The sequence below is a fragment of the Silurus meridionalis genome, chromosome 5 (genome assembly GCF_014805685.1).
Source record: "Silurus meridionalis isolate SWU-2019-XX chromosome 5, ASM1480568v1, whole genome shotgun sequence".
In the NCBI taxonomy this organism is placed as follows: Eukaryota; Metazoa; Chordata; class Actinopteri; order Siluriformes; family Siluridae; genus Silurus; species Silurus meridionalis.
In genome coordinates, this window is record NC_060888.1 from 15,660,681 (window position 1) to 15,686,099 (window position 25,419).

Sequence of the window (25,419 nt, forward strand, 5' to 3'; positions counted from 1 at the left end):
AGTGAAAGTAAATGTGTCATTTCCTGGCTGTCTTAATTGCACATCCACTACAGATACCACAAAAAGAGAGATAAAGTTTGAAAAGCACTGGATCATTCCATTAACTGATAAAGCCCCTGAAAAAGTGAGATGTCTGATTTGCACATATTTGATATTAGAGAAGGCCTAACTTGCTAGAAACGCTAGCTAACTCGTTTTTTGTTAACCCATTCTCTACATGTGACTCTTTATCTCTAAATTGAGTAACTGCACTCTAAAATGCTTAGAGGTATTGTATCCACCACTTTCCATAAAGCGGTGCCTGACAAGCTCCCAAGTGCATCCCTCTCCCTGCTCAACGGTGACCCTTTCAGTGGGGCAGAAGGGGTTAAACAGCAATAACACACTTCAGTTGCTCTTGTGTGTGTATGAGAAAATATTGAAAAAAATACTGCTGCAACACTTGCTCTGTTTTTAGTTTCTGCATAGTAATATCTTTAACACCCATAGTCCACAGACACAGACACACAGACACACACACACACACACACACACACACACACACACACACACACAAGCATATACGTATGTGTGTTGAGGAAGGGGGTTGAAAAGGGGTGGTGGTTGGTTGATAGTGGGTGTGTGTATATGTAGGTGTATGCAGCATCTGAACTTTGAGGTTCTGATTAGATTTCATTGTACTTCAGCATATTTTAACGTTTGGAAGTGTGTACTCAGTCCAGACTTCTTTTTTTTTCGAGAGCACTAGATGGAGGCATTACATTCAGCATGTTTCACTTTATTTTAGCTCTATGTTATAGTGTGAAATGTCAGCAGCAAGCACTTGCTGCAACAGCATTTTCGATTTCATCTATAAGGTGGTGTAAAACTGGGATGTCAGACTCCAGGCTTGAAAGGGCACACACAGCACATTTTAGGGCTTTTCCTGCTTTAAAACACCTGATTCAACACATCAGGCAATAATCAGGCTCTCCGTGAGTTGAATTGGTTGTGATAGAGCATTGTTTAGCAACAAAGCAAGTTTCATTAACTTTCAGCCATAATCAATCTAAGCTGATCCAGGTAAAAGAATGATGGTAGAGATGTAAAAAAATGTAATATACATGGAAATTATTGGTATGATTTGAATAACAGGAAAGTTAGAGACACAAAATCATTAATTACTCTTAGTGGTTTTACTTGGTCATAATGGATCCCAATCACCTATCCTGGGTGCAAATATATCAGGACACACATTAGGAGTGTAATGCAATTTAACTGTCTGTACCTCTTTTTTGTTCCAAATGTCCACACAACATGGGCATGGTCTATAAACCCTACCACATTGTAAAAGAAAAAAACAGTAGAAAAAAAACACACTGTCAGCATGATTTATAAATTATAGTCTCACCTACTCCAAATGTGCCTGTGTATTTCAACTTGCTGGGTTTTTTTTGTTCCTTGCAGCATCTCAGTATTTTCAAGTGGATCTAATTGGTTCTGTTTCCCAAAATATGAATGAGGTAGAAGCCTAATTTAAACCACAGGTTTCTATTAGGGATGCTGTAAACATACCGTACTGTGCAATGACATTGCTTCATTGTGACTATTTACTCAAGTCCACATGAAAAAAAAAAAAAACGTTCTTGAGTGACTTTTTTTGTTGGGATCCAATTTCTGATACACACCTTTGGTCTCAAATTGATGCCCTGCAAACATTTCTGGCAAAGCTTTCTAAAGAAGAAAAAAAATGTGCACCTCCTACTTGTATCTGTTAGGAAAACATTATTCATATTAAGACACACACATGTACACACACACACACACACACACACACACGCACACACACACACACACACACACACACACACACACACACAATTCCATACACAATTCCATACACATCACACATAAAATCACGCACACACACTCATTCATGCCTAGGGCAATTTAGCATAGCCTATCCACCTACCAGCATGTTCTTTGGAGATGGAAAAAACATGAAGGCTCCATTTATTTGACAAATAAATTATAATTATTTAATATAAATTATTTTTTTGTTTGAACACATTTTGTGGGTACCAGCTGCTATTTTGAGAAACAGGATTATGCAATTTTCCTGTTTTTATTTGAATAATAAACACTGATCTGTTGCATGTTTTTCTTATAGAAGTAAAATAAATCTCATTATAGTTCAGTGTTCCTAGAGAATTATTTTAATAATTTTCAGTCAAATTGTCTTTATACATATTTTATGGCATCTTTATGAAAATGGCTAGTTCGGTTGGTAGAAGAATGTGCTTTAAATAATAAATAAATTTGGACTGTCTGGCAGCCAGCCCTGATCAATATAATTGTCTAGATCACACTTTGAATTTGCTAAAGTATATTTCCTTTAATCCCTTTACTGAAAAAAATTATTGGCTACACCACTACTAGCCATGTCCAGAAGCTTAGTGTGCTCATGAAATCCCACAATGCACTACACCAGGTTAGTGTTTAAATAAGGTACACCGAAGACATATAATACCCAAATCCCATATATGGGAATAGGGAGTAGGGCATCGATGTGGACACAGGGTCAGTAGCACGGGCATCACTGTAGAGTGCAGTCTCGTATTGCCGTGTCCTTGACTGCAGTATTGTGCAGATTTAAAATGCAGACCTATCACTAGAAGAAACTAAGTGCATGTGAATGTGTGTATGTGTGGTTTAGAGAGTTTTGAGTAGGAAGAAGTAAACTGCTCTCTATTGATTACAGTGTGTAACTAGAGGAGTGAACCATGATCTATATTTAGAAGATGTAGGACTAAGTGAGCTTGCCCAAACAGGACACTGATATTTGGTCCCTGGAAAGCAGTCTGAAACTATTGGTCTTAATCAGTCTAAGAGACTGTTTTGGCTTGCTGGTGAGCAAAAGTACTGAGTGCCTCTCAGAGTGATTAGGTTCTTTTGGTTTATCTCATCCTGCTTAAACACTGTCATCTGTACCAGGATGACATTCCCACTCATCAAATCTCCATTCTTCTATTACTTCTTTTTTTCTATTACATCTCGAATTTGTGAGAAAGAGGGACAAAAAGAAGATGCATGTTTTATGAAGCACTATTTTTACCAGTTACCGAGCAGAAGTAGAAAACTAATGATGATGATGATGAGAGAGAGAGAGAGAGAGAGAGAGAAAGAGAGAGAGGGGGAAAAGGATTAGAAGGGCATGGGCCGCTGTTAGGGAGTTGAATGTGTATATGTCTCAGAGGGAAGAAAGAAGGAATACACACAGAAATACAAGCCAGAACATGGGGGAAATGGAAGGAAGTGGATGTGGATGGATGTGGATGGCTGCAGAAAGGAGACTGGCTGCTTTCTGATTGTCCATTTGGCATCATTGAGGAGAAAAATATGTCTGCATGGCACATTCTTTGGGTTTCCCCATATATTCCCCACTATTATTCACCCCTCACTGGATGAATTTTGCAGACTGCTTCTGCGTCTAAAGATGGGCGTGGGCATAAAGGGAACCTTTAGTCAGCTTTATCATTTATTTCCATAAAGCAGACTGTTCTTTCGAGTTCATTTATTATTTATTTCCAAAGCAAACTTTTATGCCGCATTCAATAATTTATGCATGATCAAGACAAGGAATATATATTTTTTTAGCCTGATCTATATTTACTGCATCTGTATTGTTAGTCAGTATGATTGCATCACATGACTGTACTGAGAAAAGCTCTGAAAAATAAAATTTTAATGGACATTTGAGGCCATTTGTTGAACTCGGTCACAATTATATACACATATTCAATAAATACACAAATGTTTGTGGACGTATGATGAGAAGATTTGCATGTATTTTATGAACACCCCATCCCACATTTAGTCCCTGTTATCTGTTATAATAACCTCCACTCTTCTTGGAAGGAGGACCACTAGATTTTGGAGTGTGGCTGTGAAGATTTGTACTCATTCAGCCACAAGAGTGTTAGTAAAGTCAGATACTGATGTAGGTTAAGGAGGCTTGGGGTGCATTCAGCATTCTAATTCATCAAAAAGATGTTCAGTAGGGTTCATGTTCGAGCTCTATAGCAGACTACTTAAGATCTTCCACTCCAACCCATGTAAACCATATCTTCATAAAGCTCGCTTTGTCACAGTCATGCTGGAACAAGTTTAAAGAACAAAAATGTAACGATACTGCATCCAAATACATCTTATATGCCTCCATATTTGTGGTAACAGTTTGGGGTACATATGTACTAGAAAAGTGAGGTGTCCTAATACTTTTGTCTATATAATGAACAGTATTCAACATGAATTCAAAAAGTCAAAAACAAGGCATAAGTATATATTTTTGCAACACTGTTCTTATTTGTAAAGAAGAAATTAAATAGATATAGAGCTTAATTAACAAAACACCTTATGAATTCATGAGTGTTTTAATTATTATTAGTTTTTACCTTTAGTAAGTGCTTTATCCCAGTGGCAGTGAATCTGGAACCCAAGCCAGAAACAAATACTAGATGGGATGCAAGTGCATTGCAGCACACCATGCACACACATACGCTTATTCACACCTAAGAGCAATAACTCATAGCCAATCTACTTAACAGCGTGTTTTTAAGAGGTGAGAGGAACCTGACAAACCCAAAGGAAACCTACACGGATATGAGGAAGTTTTGCATGACTGACTTTTCAATTAATTATACAAAAGCATGCATTCCTGAAACACAATAGCTGTCCTAATGACTTTATATTATTTCTGCCATTGAAGGTAACAACTTCAAATTGTTCACAGTAATCAGACATGCATACAGAAACATTGACATATTACTTTAACTGCTTTGCTGTGAAACACACACGACTGGCAGTTGTGAAGCAATTATCCAGCATGTGCTCCTGTAAATACATAACGTGACTGTGTGGAAGTGTGTTTGAGAGTGTGTGAGTGCGCAAGATATCTTTCTTGAGTGCTAATGCCTGGCCTGACTCTCCCATTTTCCTCTGGGTGTGTAAGGTAATAGATAGATAAAAGTAAAAATAGTTGGTAGATATTTCAGAACCCTCAATGACACAGCTCTTATCTAGCGGTTCTCCAGTAGCCTGGCTGCCATGTTGGCCGTGTTACTAATACTCTGCTAATAAGAGAAACAATCTCACCCACACTCTCCCCTGTGCCACAGGTCCCCTGAGTCCCACACGTGCAGCCGCCAAACTCAGAGGAAAAGCACAAGCCCCACATTAATCAAGGCCAGAGGCGAGAAGGGCCTCTCTGCACGCACGAAATTACATTGGGAGAGGCTGCCCACTAATGATTTCCCCAGAGAAAGCAGGAGGAAGAGCATTAGAAGAAGAGAGTGTGCCATGGCTGTGAATTAGTGGGCGTCTGTGTGTTTGTGTGAGCATTGCAAAAGAGCATGTGTGTGTGTGTGTGTGTGTGTGTGTGTGTGTGCTATGAATGTTGCAGAGAAAATCTGGACTTACACTAATATACATCATGTTGCATCAGGATGGAAGTTAAATCTGAATTTAAAACTGTGTTGTAAACAGTGTGATCACCTTCACTCCACACGTGCTTCAGCATAAAATTTAGTCCCCTGTGGGGATGCCTACTAGAAAGGGTTTCTATTGATCTATACTAATGGTACGATCATAGAGCAAAATGTCTTTGAGATGTGTGTACGTGTGCATGCATGAGTGTGTGCGTTGGGATGTAGGCACCCCCTGATAATGGCCTAGTAAATATTTGCATATTGGGATGTATGATTTAATACACCACAGAACCAATGTATTGCGGAGTATGATTTCTTAAAAGTTCTGATTCATTTTCTGTAACTGCAGCTCTGTAAGCTGTTAATTGCAGTGATAATAAAACATGATGATTTCTATAGTGACAACTTAGCCAGGGTCTTTTTTGGTGGATGTTCTAACAGATCGAAAACATGTGTAATGCTCTTTGGGTCGGGATATTTACCATTACTGTCTCCTCCTGACAATCAGAACAAAATGCCTTTTTTTGAGTGTGTTACGCTTTTTAATGATGCAGAATGGGCAGTGGATGCAAAGCTTGTATTTAAGGAAATGGAAATGTGTGTTTGGCATGCTTTCCCAGTTGGCAGTTCTCTTGTGAAGGGCAAGAAAATAGTGTTTTGTGTTAATGTGTTCATGAGGAGATTTATTGAATTTATTTTTTGTATCAATAAGAGATAATGGTATACCTTAACATTTTCCAATAAGGAACAATCTGTAACAGAGGACTTTGTGTTTTTTGTTAAAATGAGAAAGAATGAGTGAACGAGAGAATAAATAGTTATAGCTGGTATAACACCAGCAAGTGACCACAAAATTTTACTTGTTTTTGCAGACATCACACAACATTAATTATAAGTACTGAATGCGAAATGATATCTTATAATCTTAAGTTATTTATAATAAGAGACATTTTGCGTACAACTGTGCTACTTATACATAACTACAGACTTATGTACACTATGTGAACAAAAAGATTGAGACACCTGACTTTTCCAGCTATGTGTGGTTTTTCCTTAAAGCATTTCTCACACAAAGTCGTAGGCACACCATCAGCTTGAAATATTCCCTGAGCTAGGAGACCCAAACCTGTTCCAGCATGACAATGCCCCTGTGCACAAAGTGAGGATATGGTGTACGTGGTTTGGGGTGGGAGATCTTGAGTGGCCTGCTATAGAGCTCTGAACTAAACTAAACCCTATTGAACACTATTTTGATGAATTGGAATACCAAGCCTCTTCACCCTACATCAGTACTTGACATTACTAATAGCCTTGCAGCTGAATTATCAAAATCACACTTCCAACATCTAGTGGAACACCTTCCCAAAAGTGTGGAGGCCATTATAATAGCAAATTAACACTAAATCTGGAATGGGATGCTCATAAAATACATATAGTGTATGTACACATTAAATACAAGAATATGTTGTACAATACAGTACAATTACAGTTTTACAATTACCATTAACTGTTTGTTGATTCAATGAAGCAAATTTTCTTTCACAATTCCATTATTCCTACATTCCTATAAGCATTTTCTTCCTGAAATATGAAAAATACAGATGTGGTGTGTAGAGATCAGTTTGGATTGTACTGTCCCATATCTCTTATTACAGGTGTGTGCCGTCTTCATTTTTAGACATTTCAGATTTTCACAATATGCGTGTGTGTTTTCTCTTCCCACACATTATGATGGAGACGTCTATGCGATGCTTGTTTCCATCGGTACTCTGCAGCTGGTATACTGCACATATTCACTTATAGCCAGCCGGGCACAATTAGCTGCTAACATTACACCCCAGAATTCAGTCCAGAATTAAGAATTAAGTTGCTGAATCCCTTGGGAAATTAATCCAGCAGCAATTCATTAAAGCGCAAGCTAAACAGAAACATGCATTTGCATTTTTATTGCACCTGAATACAATAGACACTTTCTATTATCATCCATGCACAGAGAGGGCCTCTGTGTTTAATATGATGATGTTGTCCCATATAAAAACAATAGCGTTTATCCGAGAGAACAAGAGGCTGCGCAGGATGATGATTAGTGAAAGAACAAGGTGCAAGTGGCTGACTAGCTTGACAGCGATGTTGCTTTGTTATGTAAATCCTATTGTCACACGTCGCCCAAATAAACAAACTGGAGAAGAAAGCTATGCTGCGAGCCAAGTGATTAGCTGAATAAGGGGAAAAAAACTTTCGGGGGCGTTCTGGCTCATTAATGTCTTCCCTCTTGCTCTGCATTCCAGCACTGTTTTCACCATGTACTTGTACACTTGGAAGGCCCTAAAAGATGCCAGCGGGAATTCCCCCAAGGGAAACTGCTAGTTGACAAGGGCAATTTAAAAGGGTTTTTGTTTTGGTTACGCAGCCTCTTCTCTGAATGAAATACTTAGCCTCTGTCCAAAAGTGCACACTACCATACAAAACAATGTCTTAAATATAACTGTGTGTCACCAGAGGTTCATTCATGTAGACATATTATTTAGTGCAACAGTAAACAGAGCATGCAGACCTAATACGCTTTTTGTTTTTTTAGGTAAGCAGCATGTGTTTACACACACCCCAGCGCAAGGCTCGTGCAGTTACATCACCAGTGGAGCAGACGCTTATCATCCAACCAGTCAACTTTGATCCAGATGAGACCCTTTCTGGACAGCGCAGGTAATGAATTAATAAATGGGTGCGCAAAGGTGTTATACTGCATAGGAGCCACAACATTGCACAGTTTTGTGGAGTTTTATATTATAGGCATGGTAGTGAACTGATCCAGCACCATATTCACAAATAAATTTCCTTACCCCACTAGTTCCTATCCAAGACTTTTTTTTTTTTTTTACAGAGTTAGAGAGGATCTTTTCTTAAGAATCTGAATAAAAATTAGAAGCAATAGACAGTTTTTCAGTGTACGGTATGTAAGATTGATTAGCTGATACTGTAGTTTTCTGTGTTGAAAACTAATTAATGAAATCGCAATTCATAATAAAATAAATGTTTGCTATTTCACCTGTTCTGCATACATGAACTTGCAGATGCCTGTCACTTAGATGGTGTCACTCTTGACCCAGACAATTTTTCTTCCCTAGCTTCTGGCCTCAGATGACTGTTGCATCATTGGATACTCAAAGAATTCTATTTGACCAAAAAACCTAGAGTGGCATGAAAAAGTATTTGCTCCCCTCCCTAATATCTACTATTGTTGCATTTTAGTTATATTTAGTTGCTTCAGCTCTTCAAAAATATATATATTACAAATGCAATCTGAGTAAACACAAAACATATTTTTAAATAATAATTTTATTTACTGAACAAAAAAGTTTGTCTAATGCCAACAGGCTCTTTGTTAAAAAAAAAAAAAAAGAAAGAAATTTCCCCTTAGTCAATCAATTAAACAAGGAGTAATTGATTCTTCAGTTCAATTATTTTTGACACACCCAGATGAATTCATTATTCCCTATTGAATCTTAAAATCGTTTCAATAGAACCTTTTTAGCAAAATGAAGTAGGCTAAAACAACACAGTATGTCAAAATTAAAATAAATTCTGGAGAGATTGAGGAATAAAGTTGTTTAAATATATCCAAGAGGGTTATATCTTTTCTGAAATGGGTTATAAAGCCATTTCTAAGGATCTGGAACTCCAGCAAGAGCCATTATCTCCAAATGGAAAAACTTGAAACAGTGATGAATCTTCCAAGAAGTGGTTGGTCTACCCAGAACGCAGCATTCATGATTCCATATTTAGAAAGAGACTCTGCAAAATGGTATCTAAGAGAGAGTTACATGGCAAAAATCACTGTATAAAAATCGCAATAAGGGTACGACTTAAGTTTGCCAAAATTCACCTCAATGACCTCCAAAGATAATGTCAAGATAATGTTCTGTGGACTGATGAGTTTAACGTGAAATTTTTTAACAACATGAGATTGACTCCCTCTGGCATAAAGCTAACACAGCTTTTCACAACAAAACAACGTAATGACAACATAGCAGTAGAAGTGTGATGGTGTGATGGTAAGCTTTGCTGCTCCAGGGCCTTGACCATAATTGAGGAAAACACGAGTTCTGCTCTCTACCAGAAATTCCTGAAGGAATATGTCCAATCACCAGTCTGTGATGTGAAGCTCAGGATATGCAGCAAGACAGCAATCTAAAGTACAATCGCAAGTCTAGCTCTGAACAGCACGGAAGAAACAAAATTAAAGTTTGGGGTAAGTTTGGCCTTGTCCTCACTTAAACCCCACTGAGATGCTGTGGAAGGATCTTAAATACAAAGATCATAAATAAAAAACTTTTATGTGGCTAAAATAAAGCAATGATTTGAAAGAAGAGTAGGCTAAAATTCATTCACGGCATTTGGCAGACACCCTTATCTGGAGCGACTTACAATGAACTCATTTATACAAATGAGCAATTGAGGATGTAGGGCTCTGCTCAAGAGCCCAGCAGTGGATTGGAACTCATGATGTTCTATTCAGAAGCGCAACATGTTAACCACTAAGATACCACTTCCTCTATATTCCTCTACAGCAATGTGTAAGACATCTCCAGTTATCACAAGTCTCTGGTTATATTTGTTTTTCTTTTAATACATGAAGTAATCATTTAAAAAATATGTTTTGTGTTGTCATATATTACATTTTGAATGAGGATCTAAAACAGGGGTGTCCACAAAGGGCCGGTGTGAGTGCAGGTTTTCATTCCAACCAAGCAAGGCAACACCAATATCTCCCTGATTAAATCTAATGATTTTCATTTTCAATGACTATCAGGTCATATACGTTGCCTGGGATTCAATGAAAACCTGCACCCACATCGGTCCTTTGTGGAAAAGACATTTAGAAAAATATGTAAAACGAGGAAATGACAAGGCACTGTATTAGATTTAATATTAAATCATTTATTAAATTATATAAAAAAAAATGTTTTAAGGATTTACAGTAATTTATAATCTTGTTCCATAGTGATTACATTTAATCTAAATGAAAATATAGTACCGTGCAAAAGTCTAAGGAATTTTTTTTTTTATTTCATTATAATGGATACAATTTAATGTCTTAGGAAATGCTTTCATATTAATAAGCGATATAGCACATACCTGATGGCATGGTTTCTCACAACTCCAGGATACAAGTAATTGAATTGGTTAAAATAAATCACCTCTGGTGTGAATGGGTGTGCATGCTCTGCAATGGACTGGTAACCCATCTAGGGTGTAGTCCTACCTCACACACCCAGTGTTTCCAGGATAGAATCCGGATCCCCACCAACCCGGTCCGGGATTAAGGATTCACTGAAAGTGAATGAATAAGACACTATTTGTCAGATAAGAAGATAATTAGACCTGACTAGGACCTGTAGAGAGAGAAGCAAGTGGGAGCCAAAGCCAAAATTTAAATTTTCATTATTTTTAAAAGCATCTTACAATTTATGTTTTATGTAATGCATAACTTTATTCTGGGCTACTTGCCAAAAATATATTTGGGATATTATAAATTAAATACAAGTTGGTATTTATTTATATCAAATTTCAATGTTTGATATAAACATCAAGATTTTCTATGCATTTAAGTGTCTAGGACTTTGTAGTTGGTGAATACACAAAGCATTGCAAAAAATATACTCTTTATAGGGTCTCTAAAATAACAAATTTTGCTGACTAGAATGTGCACATTTGTGTACAGTTGCTTGACACTGATTGAGATGGGTATAGTACATTACACTGTAGAATTCCTCCACTTAAGAAATGAAGTTGACAGTACGTCAAATAATTGTGCATTTGTGTTTTTGGTACAACTCAAAAAGTACACTGTTGTCTTGTAGAGCAGTAGTCATGAGAGCTGGCTAGCATGCTGTAATAGATAGCTCTAGAGCATAGCACTCTATGCTCACTTGCAGTGCGCTCTCAGCAAGTATAATGTTCAGTGCTGTCCTCTGATTTTGCCCTTAACCTTCACCTAGCTGCCCAATGGGCTTGCTTTCAACTCAGACTGGACTCTCTTCTTAATGATGACTTGTGCAATACTGACCTGAGGTGTGTGTGTGTGTGTGTGTGTGTGTGTGTGTGTTACTATGTGTAGGAAATATGACCAAAATTCCAACACTACAAGGATGGTTTATTAATCATGTTACACAAAATGCACAATATTCCATTGAATCAAGTAAAGAAGTAAATAGTTTGTGATTATTTATTTTTGTTATATGTATTCATATTTTATATATTTATTTAAATTTTATGTATTTATTTTTTTATTTTAAAACTATTTTGTCGACAGACAAAAATGTAATGTATTTATGAAAGTGGATATTTGTACAGGTGGATTTGCATGTCAGAATGTGTTGTGTATGTGTGTGTGTGTGTGTCTGTCTGTGTGTGTCTGTGTGTGTGGTGATGCTGACAGAGAGGGGCTCATTAACACAGGCTTTGTCTCCTGCCGTGACAATGACATTGAGCTGCCTTCTGCCTTCTCCATCTTGGGCTCTTCCTCCCTCCCTCTCACCGATGAACAGATGAGTGAGCCTGGGCCAGAGCAGCAGGCTGTGCAGACTGATCCTCAATGCTATTTACCATCAAAACACTACAAATCAACTTATTCTTACTGGAAACACAGAGAAAATGGAGGAGATCTGATTTCACAGACTCCCCTCCCCCTTCATTTCCCACATGTTTCTATTTTGCTGCCATTTTAATTCTGACTATTAGTTCCTATTCCTGTCTAAACCATTACCCCTTTCATATGTCTACTCTTTTTTTTATTTTGTATTCTCAGAGAGTTGATCCAGAGTCTGAGGGGATTCAGTTTCTTTTATGCTAATCTTGGGGAGACTCTGTGCAGTCGAGAGCCTGCAGCACTCAACGGCTCCCTCTGCTGGAATGGGCAGGAGATGACAGACAAGTGAGTAAACAACAGCATCGCCACAACACACACAGACCCTATATGAATGCATGATTCATTTTCTTTAAGGTGTCATGTATATGTTTTTAAATATATCATCTCATCTCGTGTAGCACAATGAATTATAGAGCAGAATGTTCTGCAGTTATCCATAAGCAAGGAAACATATTATATGCTGCTGTTTGTAATGTAATACTGAGGGATGGGTTATAAGGGAGGCAATTGACTTTAGTTGTGTTGTGTGCCTGAGGCAGAGAGAGTGGAGGTAGGTGAATTGAAGGTTGTGTTTGTCGAGAAGTGATGAGCTGTGCACACTCCATCCTTCGGTTGACAGGCGTTGTGGTGTAAATCTTGACTCAGCCTGCGTGAAGGGTTATTAATGTCATTGATGCTGTTGCTTCTCCCCTCTTGCTTAATTGCTCCTTCGATCGCATTCACTGCCACTGCCTGGCTCTATATTCACCTAGCGGAACCCAATTTTTAGTTTGCCATTTATATATATATATTTCCCTTTGCCCTATGTCTGTGCACCTCCACCTTCCATAACTTTGTCTCACTTTTGATCTCAGCCAGGATAACACAGTTCTCTTCGGTTCTCTACCATTAAAACCATTGAAATATATTTATTTCTCTGTTTCTGTCTACATTCCCATTTAGATCATGCGGGTGTCATGTTGCTTCAGCAGCTGCTGGATTTGATATCTGTGTCACTCTTGTTTTATTTGTGTAATGGCGGTATGTGGCTAAGCTGCTCACTAGGGTGCTTCAGATTTGAGATATGACGGCCAGAAAAGCAGTAACAACACTCAATCACTGTAGCCTGATGAGCAACAAGCCTTTAGGAGACATGAGAGAATGTCAGTGGTCACTCTTCTACCTTCTTGAGATAATTAGAACCAGAGATGGGGAGAGACAAATAGTTTACAGCTGTGGGAGAGAATGCGCAGATGCATGGAAATGACATCTGTGATGACATTCTAATTTGCTGGGAATAGAGTCAGCTGCAGAATTATTGGCATTTTCCATTTGAACATTCAGAGGTTACAGGTTTATTGGATAATTATGGCTCAAGAAAAATAGTTCCTGCAGCTCTCTGTTATAGGATTCTATATAGAACCTTTAAGGGTGAAAACAGATCACATTTCTAAAAGTATATTTAATGTTTCCTCCAACAGCAATAATCTTTGGAAGATTGCTTTTGCATAGTATTTCTATAACAAATGTAATACATATATACTTATGTTGCACTACCAACGAATATATCAAATAAATGTTAGTAATAACACTGATTATTTATGTGTGTTCAGGATCTCTATAGTTGAGTGTATACAACCAACCCCAAAAGAAAGTTGTAAAATTGCTTGTAATGTATAGAAAAATGCATAAACAATTAAAACAATCTAATTGAGGCCTTCATTTTATGCAGCAGTCATCTCAGTCTCTAGATTTTAATCATGTTGAAAATCTGTGGTGTAAATTGTATAAATGCATTTACCAAATGAAGAATGTGAAGGTTTGATCTTGAAATATTCTGCATGGGGTGTCCGCTAGGTTTAGTATAATGCTGATGTTCTTTTGGTCTTATGGTCAGGTGTCTGCAAATCTTTGTCCATATACTGTATCTGTTTGTACTGAATTAGTATATGTATAAGAATTAGTGTATTAAGGAGGAAAATATAATGTCCATACACATCTTTTACAGCATTGTAAATATTTCATCTTTTGACATAATTTTCAAAAAAATAGTGGGAAAAAATAACACATTTGTTTAAACGTGCATTTCCTGTTCTTGCATTTCTGCCTGTGCATCTCTTAACAGATATTATTATTCTTTAAATGAATTATCTTTTTTCAGACACATTATTTTTACTCATCAATAATCGGAAAAACCCCATTATCTATACACCTTCGAATAATAATATTTGCAAACTATTTACATAATGGACAAAACATGGATGGATAAACTCTTCACTAAAAATGTACTCTGCTGCATCACTTTGCTCTCTCAGGCATTCCACAAACTCATAATTTCAATCAAAATGTTAAAGATGTCTGATAATAATACACTAAAGAATACAAGGTGGCGATATTTCCCACGTTACTATAATCCCACACTTGATAGATTAATAATTTCAGAGGATAAATTGGTACAGTAAAAACACTATTAACTCGAGTTGTGCAGCCAGTAAGAGAAAGTTGCATCTCCCTGGACAAAAAATGGTTTCTGTGTCTCCTCACGTTAATAATAGGCACAGTAAAGTAAAGATTCTGTCAATGTCTTAAACCTGCTGATCTAAGAGATTTTCTAAGGAACTGATTTGACTGGCTAGTTGAAGTGTTGCATCATGCTTGTCAAGCAAGTAACACCCCACAGTTCTCATTCTGAAGCTCGACAGTTTTAGTGGTAAAGTCTGCTTTTAGCGTTTCTCTACATTATATTCATCCAGGAGCACACTTTCTCGGAAGTTAGGTATATTTTTCTTCCTCTCTTGGTTGTTATATGTTAATTAAATCTAATTACCATGCATGTCTTTAATCCAATTGTTCACATTACTTAACTAATCACTTGTTAATTATTCAAATAAACACAGCAAACAGTAAAGATGGTAAATGTTCAAGGATACATTTAGTAGGTATGGATTGTAAAATCTGACTCGGTTAAACCTAAATAGGAGAAGAAGAATTCCTAAAACTCTGGGATCATGTAGGAACAGCGGAGGTCAGAGAGGTTCTTTAGAGATTCTGAATTTTCCAAATAAAGAATGTGTCTCCAGAGCCTTTACAATTGTACCAAATTCTTGCAATCATCCTTGACCTTTTTATCGGGGCATTTGCATTTTTAATCTGTTTGTGTTGGTGGATTTGACTTTGACGAGCTCACATAATACGCAGAGGAGACACGTATCTCTCAGATCAGTTAGTCAATGACTATTTCTGGATATTTAAACTTTTTTCTGTACAGCTTTTGTTCTCTTCTGGTCTTTATACTCTCCATATATACATCTGATTGAGTAGTAGGCTGACACTGAGGTAGTATTGAAATTATTCTTTTTATAAATTTTAAAGAATTAATAAATTGTATTATTTAATTGCCTAATTTAATCATTTTATGTCATATAGGCGAACAGAAAAATCTTAACAGAATAACGATTCATAAGAACATTTTACAGAAAGTATAAAAGTCTCAGGACCTGTGCGTTCACAACCATACACTGAAGTGAAGCTTCTTAATGATTCTTTACACAGATGCCATTTTTAATAAATCAAAATTTGATTCATCTTGAGATCAAAAGCATCCAGCCTTGCCACTGAACACTTGGCACCCATATCAAACACTCTTGGTACCCATATTCTCACTCTCTTTCTCTCTTTCTCTCATTCTCTCATACTCCTATTTTTTTTTTTATCTTCATATCTCTTCTATCTGGAATAATATGTGTGTGTATTATTAATGTGATAATTAAAGGCGGAAGGTGGGCTGCCATCAAGGCTAATAAGGAGAATATATAAGTATGCAAATGTAATTTGGTTTAATGAAGAAACATAGCGAATGTAAATGATGATGGGTTATGTCATGGCTAAGAATGGGCCATGATCTCATATCTTTGCTCTAAGCCCCCATCCCTTTCTTTTTTTCTCTTTTTCTTTCTTTCTGCTAATTATTTTTTTATGAACCATTTGTATTTATGTGAGGTAAGGATTATTAATCTGCTTTATAGCTGGCGCTGATAGAAAGTCACATTCTGTGGGCAATGCTCACACTCTACTACAAGCAAACAGGTTACGTAACGTGTTATTGACTGTAGTGGAGTTGTAAGGTTGACAGTGTAGTGTTAGTGCAAGTGTAAGGTGTGTGTCAGAGTTGTATTTGTGGCTGCTTAGAGTCTCATTGCTGCTGTGTCCGTCAGTCTCTGTGATAGCAATTTTCTGGGCATCAACACTAATTACATTTTAATAGGAAGTAATCTACTGGAAAGAGAGAGAGAGAGAGAGAGAGAGAGAGAGAGAGAGAGAGAGAAATGCCTAAAAGCACTTTTATACATTCACATGCACAGACACACACACACCCACACACCCATTTGTAAAGAAATTCACGATACATTACTTATTATTACTATAATATTTATATAACTGTAAATACACTATAGGGATAATTTATATTGGACTTCTGACTTTTACAGCCATATGTGTTCTTCATGATCTTCCCCAAACTGTTACCACAAAGTCTTTGGATGTGGTACTATTAAATCTTACCTCCATTTGAACTAGAAGACCCAGACCTCTTCCAGCATGACATTGCCCTTGTGCACAGTGCAAGCTCTATGAAGATATATTGTTTACATTATATTGTCTATGAAGATATATTGAACACCTTTGGGATCAAATTAAATGCTGACTGCACCCCAGGTCTCCTCATCCTACATCAGTACCTGCTTTTAGTAACATCCTTGTGGCTGAATAAACACAAATCTCCATTAACACTCATAAATCGACATGTGGAATGGGTTCTAAAAGCACACATGAATCTTATGGTCAAGTGTCCACAAACTTTTGTGTAGTTTAGGATTCAGTTGTGTTGCTTCATATGTAAATTGACATGATTGTGCATAGATTTTTAATAGAGATTCCCTGCAAATTTCTAATCTGTATTCAGTTGTAAAGTATGTGATATGGAAATTGCCACATACACAGACACTCTCTTGGGAGAGAGAACTCTCTTTTTAGCTCAAATGAAAAGTCCAGTTAATTAACATTTTGTATGAAAAGCTTTTTTTCTACATATTGCAATAATCATAATGTATATTTCACCACTAGATGGCAGTATTGTCCGCGTTTATGCTTATAACTAAGCTTCAGATATAAAATAAAAATATGAAAAAATAAATAACTGGCTCACATGGCTTGTGAGTGTTAGACTTCTAGCCTAACGTCTTTGTTGTGTTTGATTAGGTTTTCAGGTCCAGGGCCGAAGAAAAACCACCCTCATGGATCAGACGCCAAACACAAGCACCCTGAGCCTGTGGTCAGCCAGATCATCGACAAACTCAAACACATCAACCAGGTAAGTGTGGATCTGCACACACACACACCAAAACCAAAACCACATTCTGATATTCTCTGTATCATTATTTTCACTCAACACACATATATTGGGCTTTGTGGGGGTGCTCTGTCATGAGGAACCCAGCCATAAGGGTCTGCAGGCATCCTCAAAACAAACCAATGCTGGAGACTGCCTGCTTTGGTCCCTTGACAATACAACAGGTGGTCGAGACATCAGCTTTTTTTCTGTGTGTGTGTGTGGATGTGATTATAAAGCAAGGCTTGTTAAAATGTTTGCAATGTAAAAACTGCTTTACACAGATCACACAGACTGTAAGTTATTGTTTGACATAACTAAACTTTTCCACCCCCAAATCAGTTTTGTTTTGTTTTTTCACCAAAAATTGTGTGTCATGTGTGCATTGCTTATGCTTGAGTTTTGGTTTGGGACAATTAATATAACTATGATACCTTAATAATTGAATTGTAATGAAACACAGAATCTTAATTCAAGATATTGTGAAGTTGAGTCACGATATAATACATTTTTGACACAGCAGTAATAAGCATTTTCCAGACTGTGTTATTTAGGTTTTCATTCTCAATTATTTAAACATTTAATATGGTAAATGTACAATAATTGAAACTTAATGAGGAAACAGTGTTTTTTGTTATCTATTAACAGATAATAATAATTAAAATAATTAAGTAGAAGCAGTTGTAATATTGATGCTTTTCGAGCAACAGTAAAAACTCTTGTGCGATAAAAAAGGAACAAAATGAAACATACCTCAGCTTTCACTGGAATGCCTCTAGGGGGCGTTTTTGAAGCGTAGATCTTTTTCTTTCTGTTAAGTAGTTCTGTTGTCAGTCATCAGAGATGTAAAGTACACACATCCTTCATTCAAGTAGAAGTACAGATACACATGTTTCCAAAAACTTGTACTGACTATACTTTACTTTTTCACTAAAGTTGAAGTAAAGAAGTATGAGTAGGTCCTGTATTGGTTACATTTTAGTGGCTAGATGTACTCAGTCCTTCACTTTTTTTCTCTCTCATGAAGTTACTGAGACAAAAACCACAGCTTGTCAAGCTGGTGAGAAATCTGCTATGTCCCAAAGACCCAAGCTTTATGGACGTTCTATAGTGGTGAACAAGAATTGTGTCATTTATTAAAAAAATATAACATTTGTTATCCTTTGCAAACCACTAAGGTATACAAGACATAAAAAACAAGCATACAAAATAAAACCAAGTACTGAAAAGTAGTACATTGTACTTTTTGTTTGTTAATTTTCTTTTAGTTAATCAGTATATATTTAGGTTAGCAGTTGCAGTTAAAGGAATCCTAAAAGTGGGGGGTGGTGCCTCAGGTCATCACAAGAGAGCCGCGAGGTGACTTGGTTGTGTCTGCTTGGTCATAGCAAAAGTTATGTGGTGTTGAAACCTTGGTGTACAGAGCCATAAGTCAGGATTACGCCTGCTTCCTTTGTGTGTGTGTGTGTGTGTGTGTGTGTGTGTGTGTGTGTGTGTGTGTGTGTGTGAGCGAGAGAGAGAGAGAGAGAGAGAGAGAGAGAGAGAGAGAGAGAACTACTGCTTTGCTGTGTTTCATATGTCATCAAGTGAGACATGAAGTTTATGGACATGTATATGTGCTGGTCTGTGTGATGGGTTTATGTGTGCAAGATAGTTTATGTATGTGTCTGAGAAAGAAAAGTAGAGAAGCGCATTGCAGCTCTGCACTCACCAGGCATGTCTGAGTGGATTAACATGGTCCTCTTGTTTAAACAGGATGGAGAGGCAAAACTGAGCAGGAGGTGGGGGAAGTCCAGGGGTCTGGGGTAGGTTCACTCCTCCTCTGGGAAAAGCCGTCATTTTCTCAATGACTGTACTGCATTACCTCATGCCAGCAGCCTTATTCTTTCCCTTTCTCTATGTGAAGCAGATAGCCTGGTGTTGGCTTGAGAATGAGTGCTAGATTAATGCAGATTGACATTCAAGACATGCTGGTAGAACCACAAATTGCCAAGCAAACACACACATTCATCATATGATCATGGATCAGCTGTATGCAGGCATGAGGGCAGATCAGTTTTACTGACAACCTTAAGGTAAACGTGTCTGCTTTTGGAGGAAACTGGGTTTTTGTATTTAGCAAATACATCTGTTACATTTATAAGCACACACACAAGCAGAAAGCACTTAGTATATTTTTGTAAAAAGTACAGAGGGCTGGTTAGAAATTACGCTATTGTATGTAGAGTACAGTGTATGTATGTACTGTACATTGTATTGTAAGAGTACATTACAGACAGCGCTGTGGTGTTCGGTCACAAAAACACCAACAAGCATGAAAGACCACACTACATGTAACACAAGCTACCCTCATTACACTGTCCCAAGTGAGTCAGATTTAAACAAGTTATAACAGCAACCACACAAACACTGCAGAATAGGGCCAGATGTCTTTATTCTGTTTTCTTAAGACAAACAATACGGCTTATTTTGCTAGATTTCAACATTGCTGTTCATACAGGCATTAAGTTAACATCCGGTGTGACTGTTCTGTAAGCTTTATCTGATAACTTTAATCTGCCACAGTTTGTCTCTCCTGAGGCCTGTGTGCATTTTTTTCCCCGAGTAAAGCAGGTCTCCATTAGTTATTCTACAGTCAGGAGGTCTGCTCAGCGATCTCTACAGACAGCACATGTTGTCTATGAGCTTCCCAGACTGGAGTCTGTTTAATGTAAGAGCAGAGGTGAGCTCCCTCAGCTAAGGAAGCTTGAACTGATTGATCATTTCAGACCCTCATTTGTATGTGTCTTTACTACTATATCAAGTGTTTCCCACTATATATCTTTAAATGTCTACCCAGCTATATTACATTTTACTTATAATCCATTCAGAAAAATCAATATCACTTGTATCTAATTTTAAATAGTAGTGACACAAACGCAGCAAGTGAAAATCAGTAATAGAAATGAGTGTGTGTGTGTGTGTGTGTGTGTATATATATATATATATATATATATATATATATATATATATATATATATATATATATATATATATATTAGGAAGTAATGAAGTACAAATACTTCGTTACTTAAGTAAATTTATCTGGTACCAGTACTTACAGTACAGTACAGTAATTTTTTGGACCACTTTTTACTTTCTCTCATTACATTTTTTATGAAAATATCTGTGCTCTCTACTTCTTACATTTTCAACCTAGGCTTGTTACTTTATTTTTTATCTATTTGGACCAATATTTTTTTTTCTCATTGCATGCTGTTTTAAGACATTGTATATGGAGGTTGTTCAGTCGGGATACATTCATTAGATAACACAATTTGAAATACATTTGTATTAATATGTTAATATGATGTGAGGTCTGGTTACCAGCGTGAGACTAAAATAGGTTGTTTTAATGGCTACTTTTTACTTGAGTGAGAAGTGTAGTCAAAAAGTTGATGATTTTACCAAAGTAATTTGTAGGTTCTCCGATGAATAACTTCAGCAACTGATAAAGTTTTATCAATTGGGTCATTTGTAAAAAAAAAAATAAAGGAAAAAAAAAAAAACTTAAACTGGTGGTCCAAGTGTTTTGATAACAAAAACAGAGAAGCTTCTTGTGGCCTTGTTCTCAACAGGCATGTCAAAGTAGATTAACATTGTGCTCTTGTTTAAAATTGAAGGAAAGGCAGATCTAAGCAGAGAGGTGTGGAAATTCCAGGGGTTGGGTGAGGTTCATTTGTCCTCTGGGGCAAGTTGTCACATGGGTCAATGGGTCAATCACTTCAAATCACCCTAAAATCAAATCACATCTGATACAGGACCTGAGCAAAACAACATATCTTAGAAACATGCCAGATTACAATCAAAATGGCAAAAAAGCCTTTCTGAACCCTCAGGACTCCAAGACAAATTGTCTCCTTTTAAACTGAAAAAAGCAAGCAGGCCAGATGGCATCTTTAAATGAAATAATCAACCACACACACCAAATTATTTAATTAGCCCTTGTTAAACTATCCACCATGAATAGTTTCACCATGAATCTAAGTGTAGGTTATTTCCCTGGACTCTTTATTTACATTTAAATGCAAGCTACTCACTGTAATTAACCGTAACAATCTGCTGCATTCTGTGCAATAGTGGTGCACATGAGGATTTCCAACTCACATTAACAAAAAGTGCAGACCTCTGGAAAAAAAAGTAATGTTTATTTTAAAAACAGCAACATGGTCACGTAATATAGTGTTGAACAATATAATGGATAACACACCACATTGCACTATTCGATCATTTACAATACACCTCACAAAGCTTATAAAAATGGCTCTTTACTGTGGAGTGGGGCTCCTTTTTAAAAATACAATTTCATCAGTAAAATCAAGAATTATTAGTAGTAATAAGTTATGTCATATATGATTTTATATATATATATATATATATATATATATATATATATATATATATATATATATATATATATACAGTACAGACCAAAAGTTTGGACACAAAGTTTTCTTTATTTTCATGACTATGAAAATTGTAGATTCACACTGAAGGCATCAAAACTATGAATTAACACGTGGAATTATATATGGAATTATATACATAACAAAAAAGTGTGAAACAACTGAAAAATGTCATATTCTAGGTTCTTCAAAGTAGCCACCTTTTGCTTTAATTACTGCTTTGCACACTCTTGGCATTCTCTTGATGAGCTTCAAGAGGTAGTCACCTGAAATGGTCTTCCAACAGTCTTAAAGGAGTTCCCCGAGAGATGCTTGGCACTTGTTGGCCCTTTTGCCTTCACTCTGCGGTCCAGCTCACCCCTAAACCATCTCGATTGGGTTCAGGTCCGGTGACTGTGGAGGCCAGGTCATCTGGCGCAGCACCCCATCACTCTCCTTCTTGGTCAAATAGCCCTTGATGCCTTCAGTGTGACTCTACAATTTTCATAGTCATGAAAATAAAGAAAACTCTTTGAATGAGAAGGTGTGTCCAAACTTTTGGTCTGTACTATATATATATATATATATATATATATATATATATATATATATATATATATATATATATATATATATATAGTATACTACATATAGTTACGTATTGATCTGTACTTGTCAATTGGCACAATTGCTACTGTTTGCACTTCTGGTAGATGCTAAACTGCGTTTCATTGCTGTGTACCTGTACTAACCAACTACCGTATTTTTCGGACTATAAGCCGCTACTACTTCCTGGGTTTTTCCCGGTTTCACAAACTTCAAGCCAAAAAACTGAAACCCATAACATTAGACCAATGAAATTTCGGAACTGAAACAAAAAAACGCACCTCACCTGTGTTCTGAGCTTCACAGCATCGGGAGAAAAAACGTTTTTTTTTAAACGCACGACGATGCCAAAAGATAAACTCTCGAGAGAAATAGTTGTGAAAGGAAGGTGGAAGACAGTGAACAATGACTTACTTGGTAGGCTACTGTTTAGATACAAGCCGTTGTAACGCATTGAGTCTGAGTCAAGGGAGAGCTCGAGTTGTAACTCAGTTGCAACAGAAATCATATAAGCACAGACAGGTTTCCAAAACTCGTGCATTTTTATTATTCTTGGCAACAGCGTTACGGGTTAGTCAAAGAAACTTTGACACACGCAGTAATAGCGAAAAATGCAGTGCCAGGCTATTCCCAAAATACCGCTATGCTCCTAAAGGAAGCGCAACATATCTATCTATACATCCATCCATCCATCCATCTGCCAGTCAGTGGGTAACTATTGATTGACAGCAATGATTTCTTACAGTTAGGTGTTTTTTGTTTTGTTTTTTCCTCTTAACTATATCTGGAGGCCTGGATGTTGCACCCATGGGAAGATAGATTACAAGAATTTTAAAATACATTATCAGATAAGATAACTTTCTTAAAGAAGATATTGGACAGATTCAAGCTGAGAGTTTGGGGTTTAGAGAGAGAAAGAAAAAGCTGAGATAAGAAACTGTGGGTGAGACACCTATATGTTATACATGCAATATTTGTTTAAATATATATTGAAAAAATACTAGTACATGACAGCCCCCACCCAGTCTACAGTTCCCTGATCTATGTATATTACAGATCTGTGTGAAACCCTGAACATTGATATGCCTCTATAAATATAAAACAACTGGGTGTTGGCCGAGTCATTTTTATGGAACAGTTAAATTTCTCCCCCAACTTTAGAGACGGTGTTTCAGACATTTAGCATGACTGGCTTTTCTCTAATGGCTTGTTGGTGTCTAGCAGTTGTAGACCTCAATGGCAGGGAGGTGTAGAGTGTATGGTTTTAGATTAACACTTCTCCTGATGCTCTAACAGTGGAGACTGTGCAAAACACCCAGAAACATTTTATAGAATTAGAAAATAGAAAACTTTAGCCTTCTCCGATCCTCTGGGATCAGCTTTCTCACGCCTAAACGCGGCTGATGTAATGTCTGAGTTGGGCCAAGCTTTAAATGAACACGCGTCCATAAACCAGGGAAATAAAATGACTTTGTGCTGAAGATATTTCATGTCGGCAAGTACTCAAAGAACGTATGAGCGCTTATCTGCATGTGGAGCTAAAACTTTTCTTCACTGATGTTGAAGTTTGCTGTGGACAATTCACACTGAAAATATTATTGGAAGGTATTAATGCATACCACGTATGAAAGTCACTATCAGCTGTTTAATGGTGCTCAGGAATTAGAAAGATGTGTTTGTGGACTTAATGTTACACACATGTTTATATGGCCCACACCATGTGCTTGTGCGTGCTCAGTTTTTGTACCACCGTAATGGGGTAAATTGTTATTAACTATGCAATGAATGCACTCTAAATCTTTAAAAATTTGAATTCATGTAGGTCAGAAATGTATTAAATCTGTTTTTGGGCAACAGTAAATCGCCAAATCAGCCAAAACCAATCAACAATGAAAGAAATCAGAAATTTTAAGGGACACTTAGGTCATCACGTGATAATTTTGTGCCGACATCAAAGCAGGTTTCAAAACAAGTGCTGGGTACTGTGATTATGTCTCATTTACTCAAAATAGCACAAATCAGATGTTGTCAGGATGAAAAAAGACTAAGCAAACAAACAGTCAATCTGTGGTTTCCATTACATGCTGTCACAGTCGTGTTTAGAGAGTTCACAAACTGTAAAAAAAAAAAGTACATTTTCAAAGGTATGTCAATATTTGATATGTGGTTGAAGATGTTTAAGTGGATACATTTAGATTCTTTGATTTCATTTATCATCAGTAACTGATTTAATCCATACTGAATTAGCCAGAGCTGCAGTGTTCCAGTGTCCATGCAGGGAACATCCAGTGCAAAGCAGGAAAATACCTTTGAGTATTTAATTTCAGCCAGTCCATTCTGATTAAAAAGTGAACTTCATGCGGTTCAAATCTCTAAAGTTGCTTGATTGCTAGATATAGTTCTCAACAGCACTTGCTTTTAACCCACAAAAAACTTTGGGGAGAGAAAATGCAGACTGAAGAAGCAGATCTTTTTCGCTGTCAATTGTAATATAATGTAACAAAAGCAAGGGACAATATGAAAGAAAGAAAAAATCACGTCAGCACATTCAGTTTCACCTTCCAAGAGACGTTACAGCCTACAAACATGGCCACCAAGGACTCCAACTCCCAGCACACATGCAAAAGTTTTCCTGATTAGTGATCACACCTGGGTTTAATCACGTGTAGACACACACACACACACACACACACACACACACACCTGAAAACAAAAAGCACACTCAAGCACGCATTCAGTGAGAAGCATTGCCCAGAATAGTCTTGTCTCCTTACACACAAAAGTTTGCTGTCTATGATGATTTATTTGGTTATGATCTTTATTTCTTAATTGGTTTCTGAATGTTGTCTTGCCTTGAAGAATTAAAGAATTTTACTTGTCTCTGCGACCATCTCTGCTACCTGACAGTAA

The 25,419-nt window shown here is 37.0% G+C and overlaps 1 protein-coding gene across 2 annotated transcripts in view; it reads left to right on the forward strand.

The window, feature by feature from the left end:
- The window catches only part of gpc3 (glypican 3), a 106,465-nt gene that overhangs the window by 54,167 nt on the left and 26,879 nt on the right, over positions 1-25,419 (forward strand). The window contains exons 4-6 of one of the 2 annotated variants that reach the window (XM_046850600.1): positions 8,044-8,168; positions 12,274-12,399; positions 17,350-17,461. In XM_046850600.1, coding sequence (XP_046706556.1) covers positions 8,044-8,168; positions 12,274-12,399; positions 17,350-17,461 — 363 coding nt within the window. The other variant, XM_046850601.1, reaches the window with a different exon arrangement.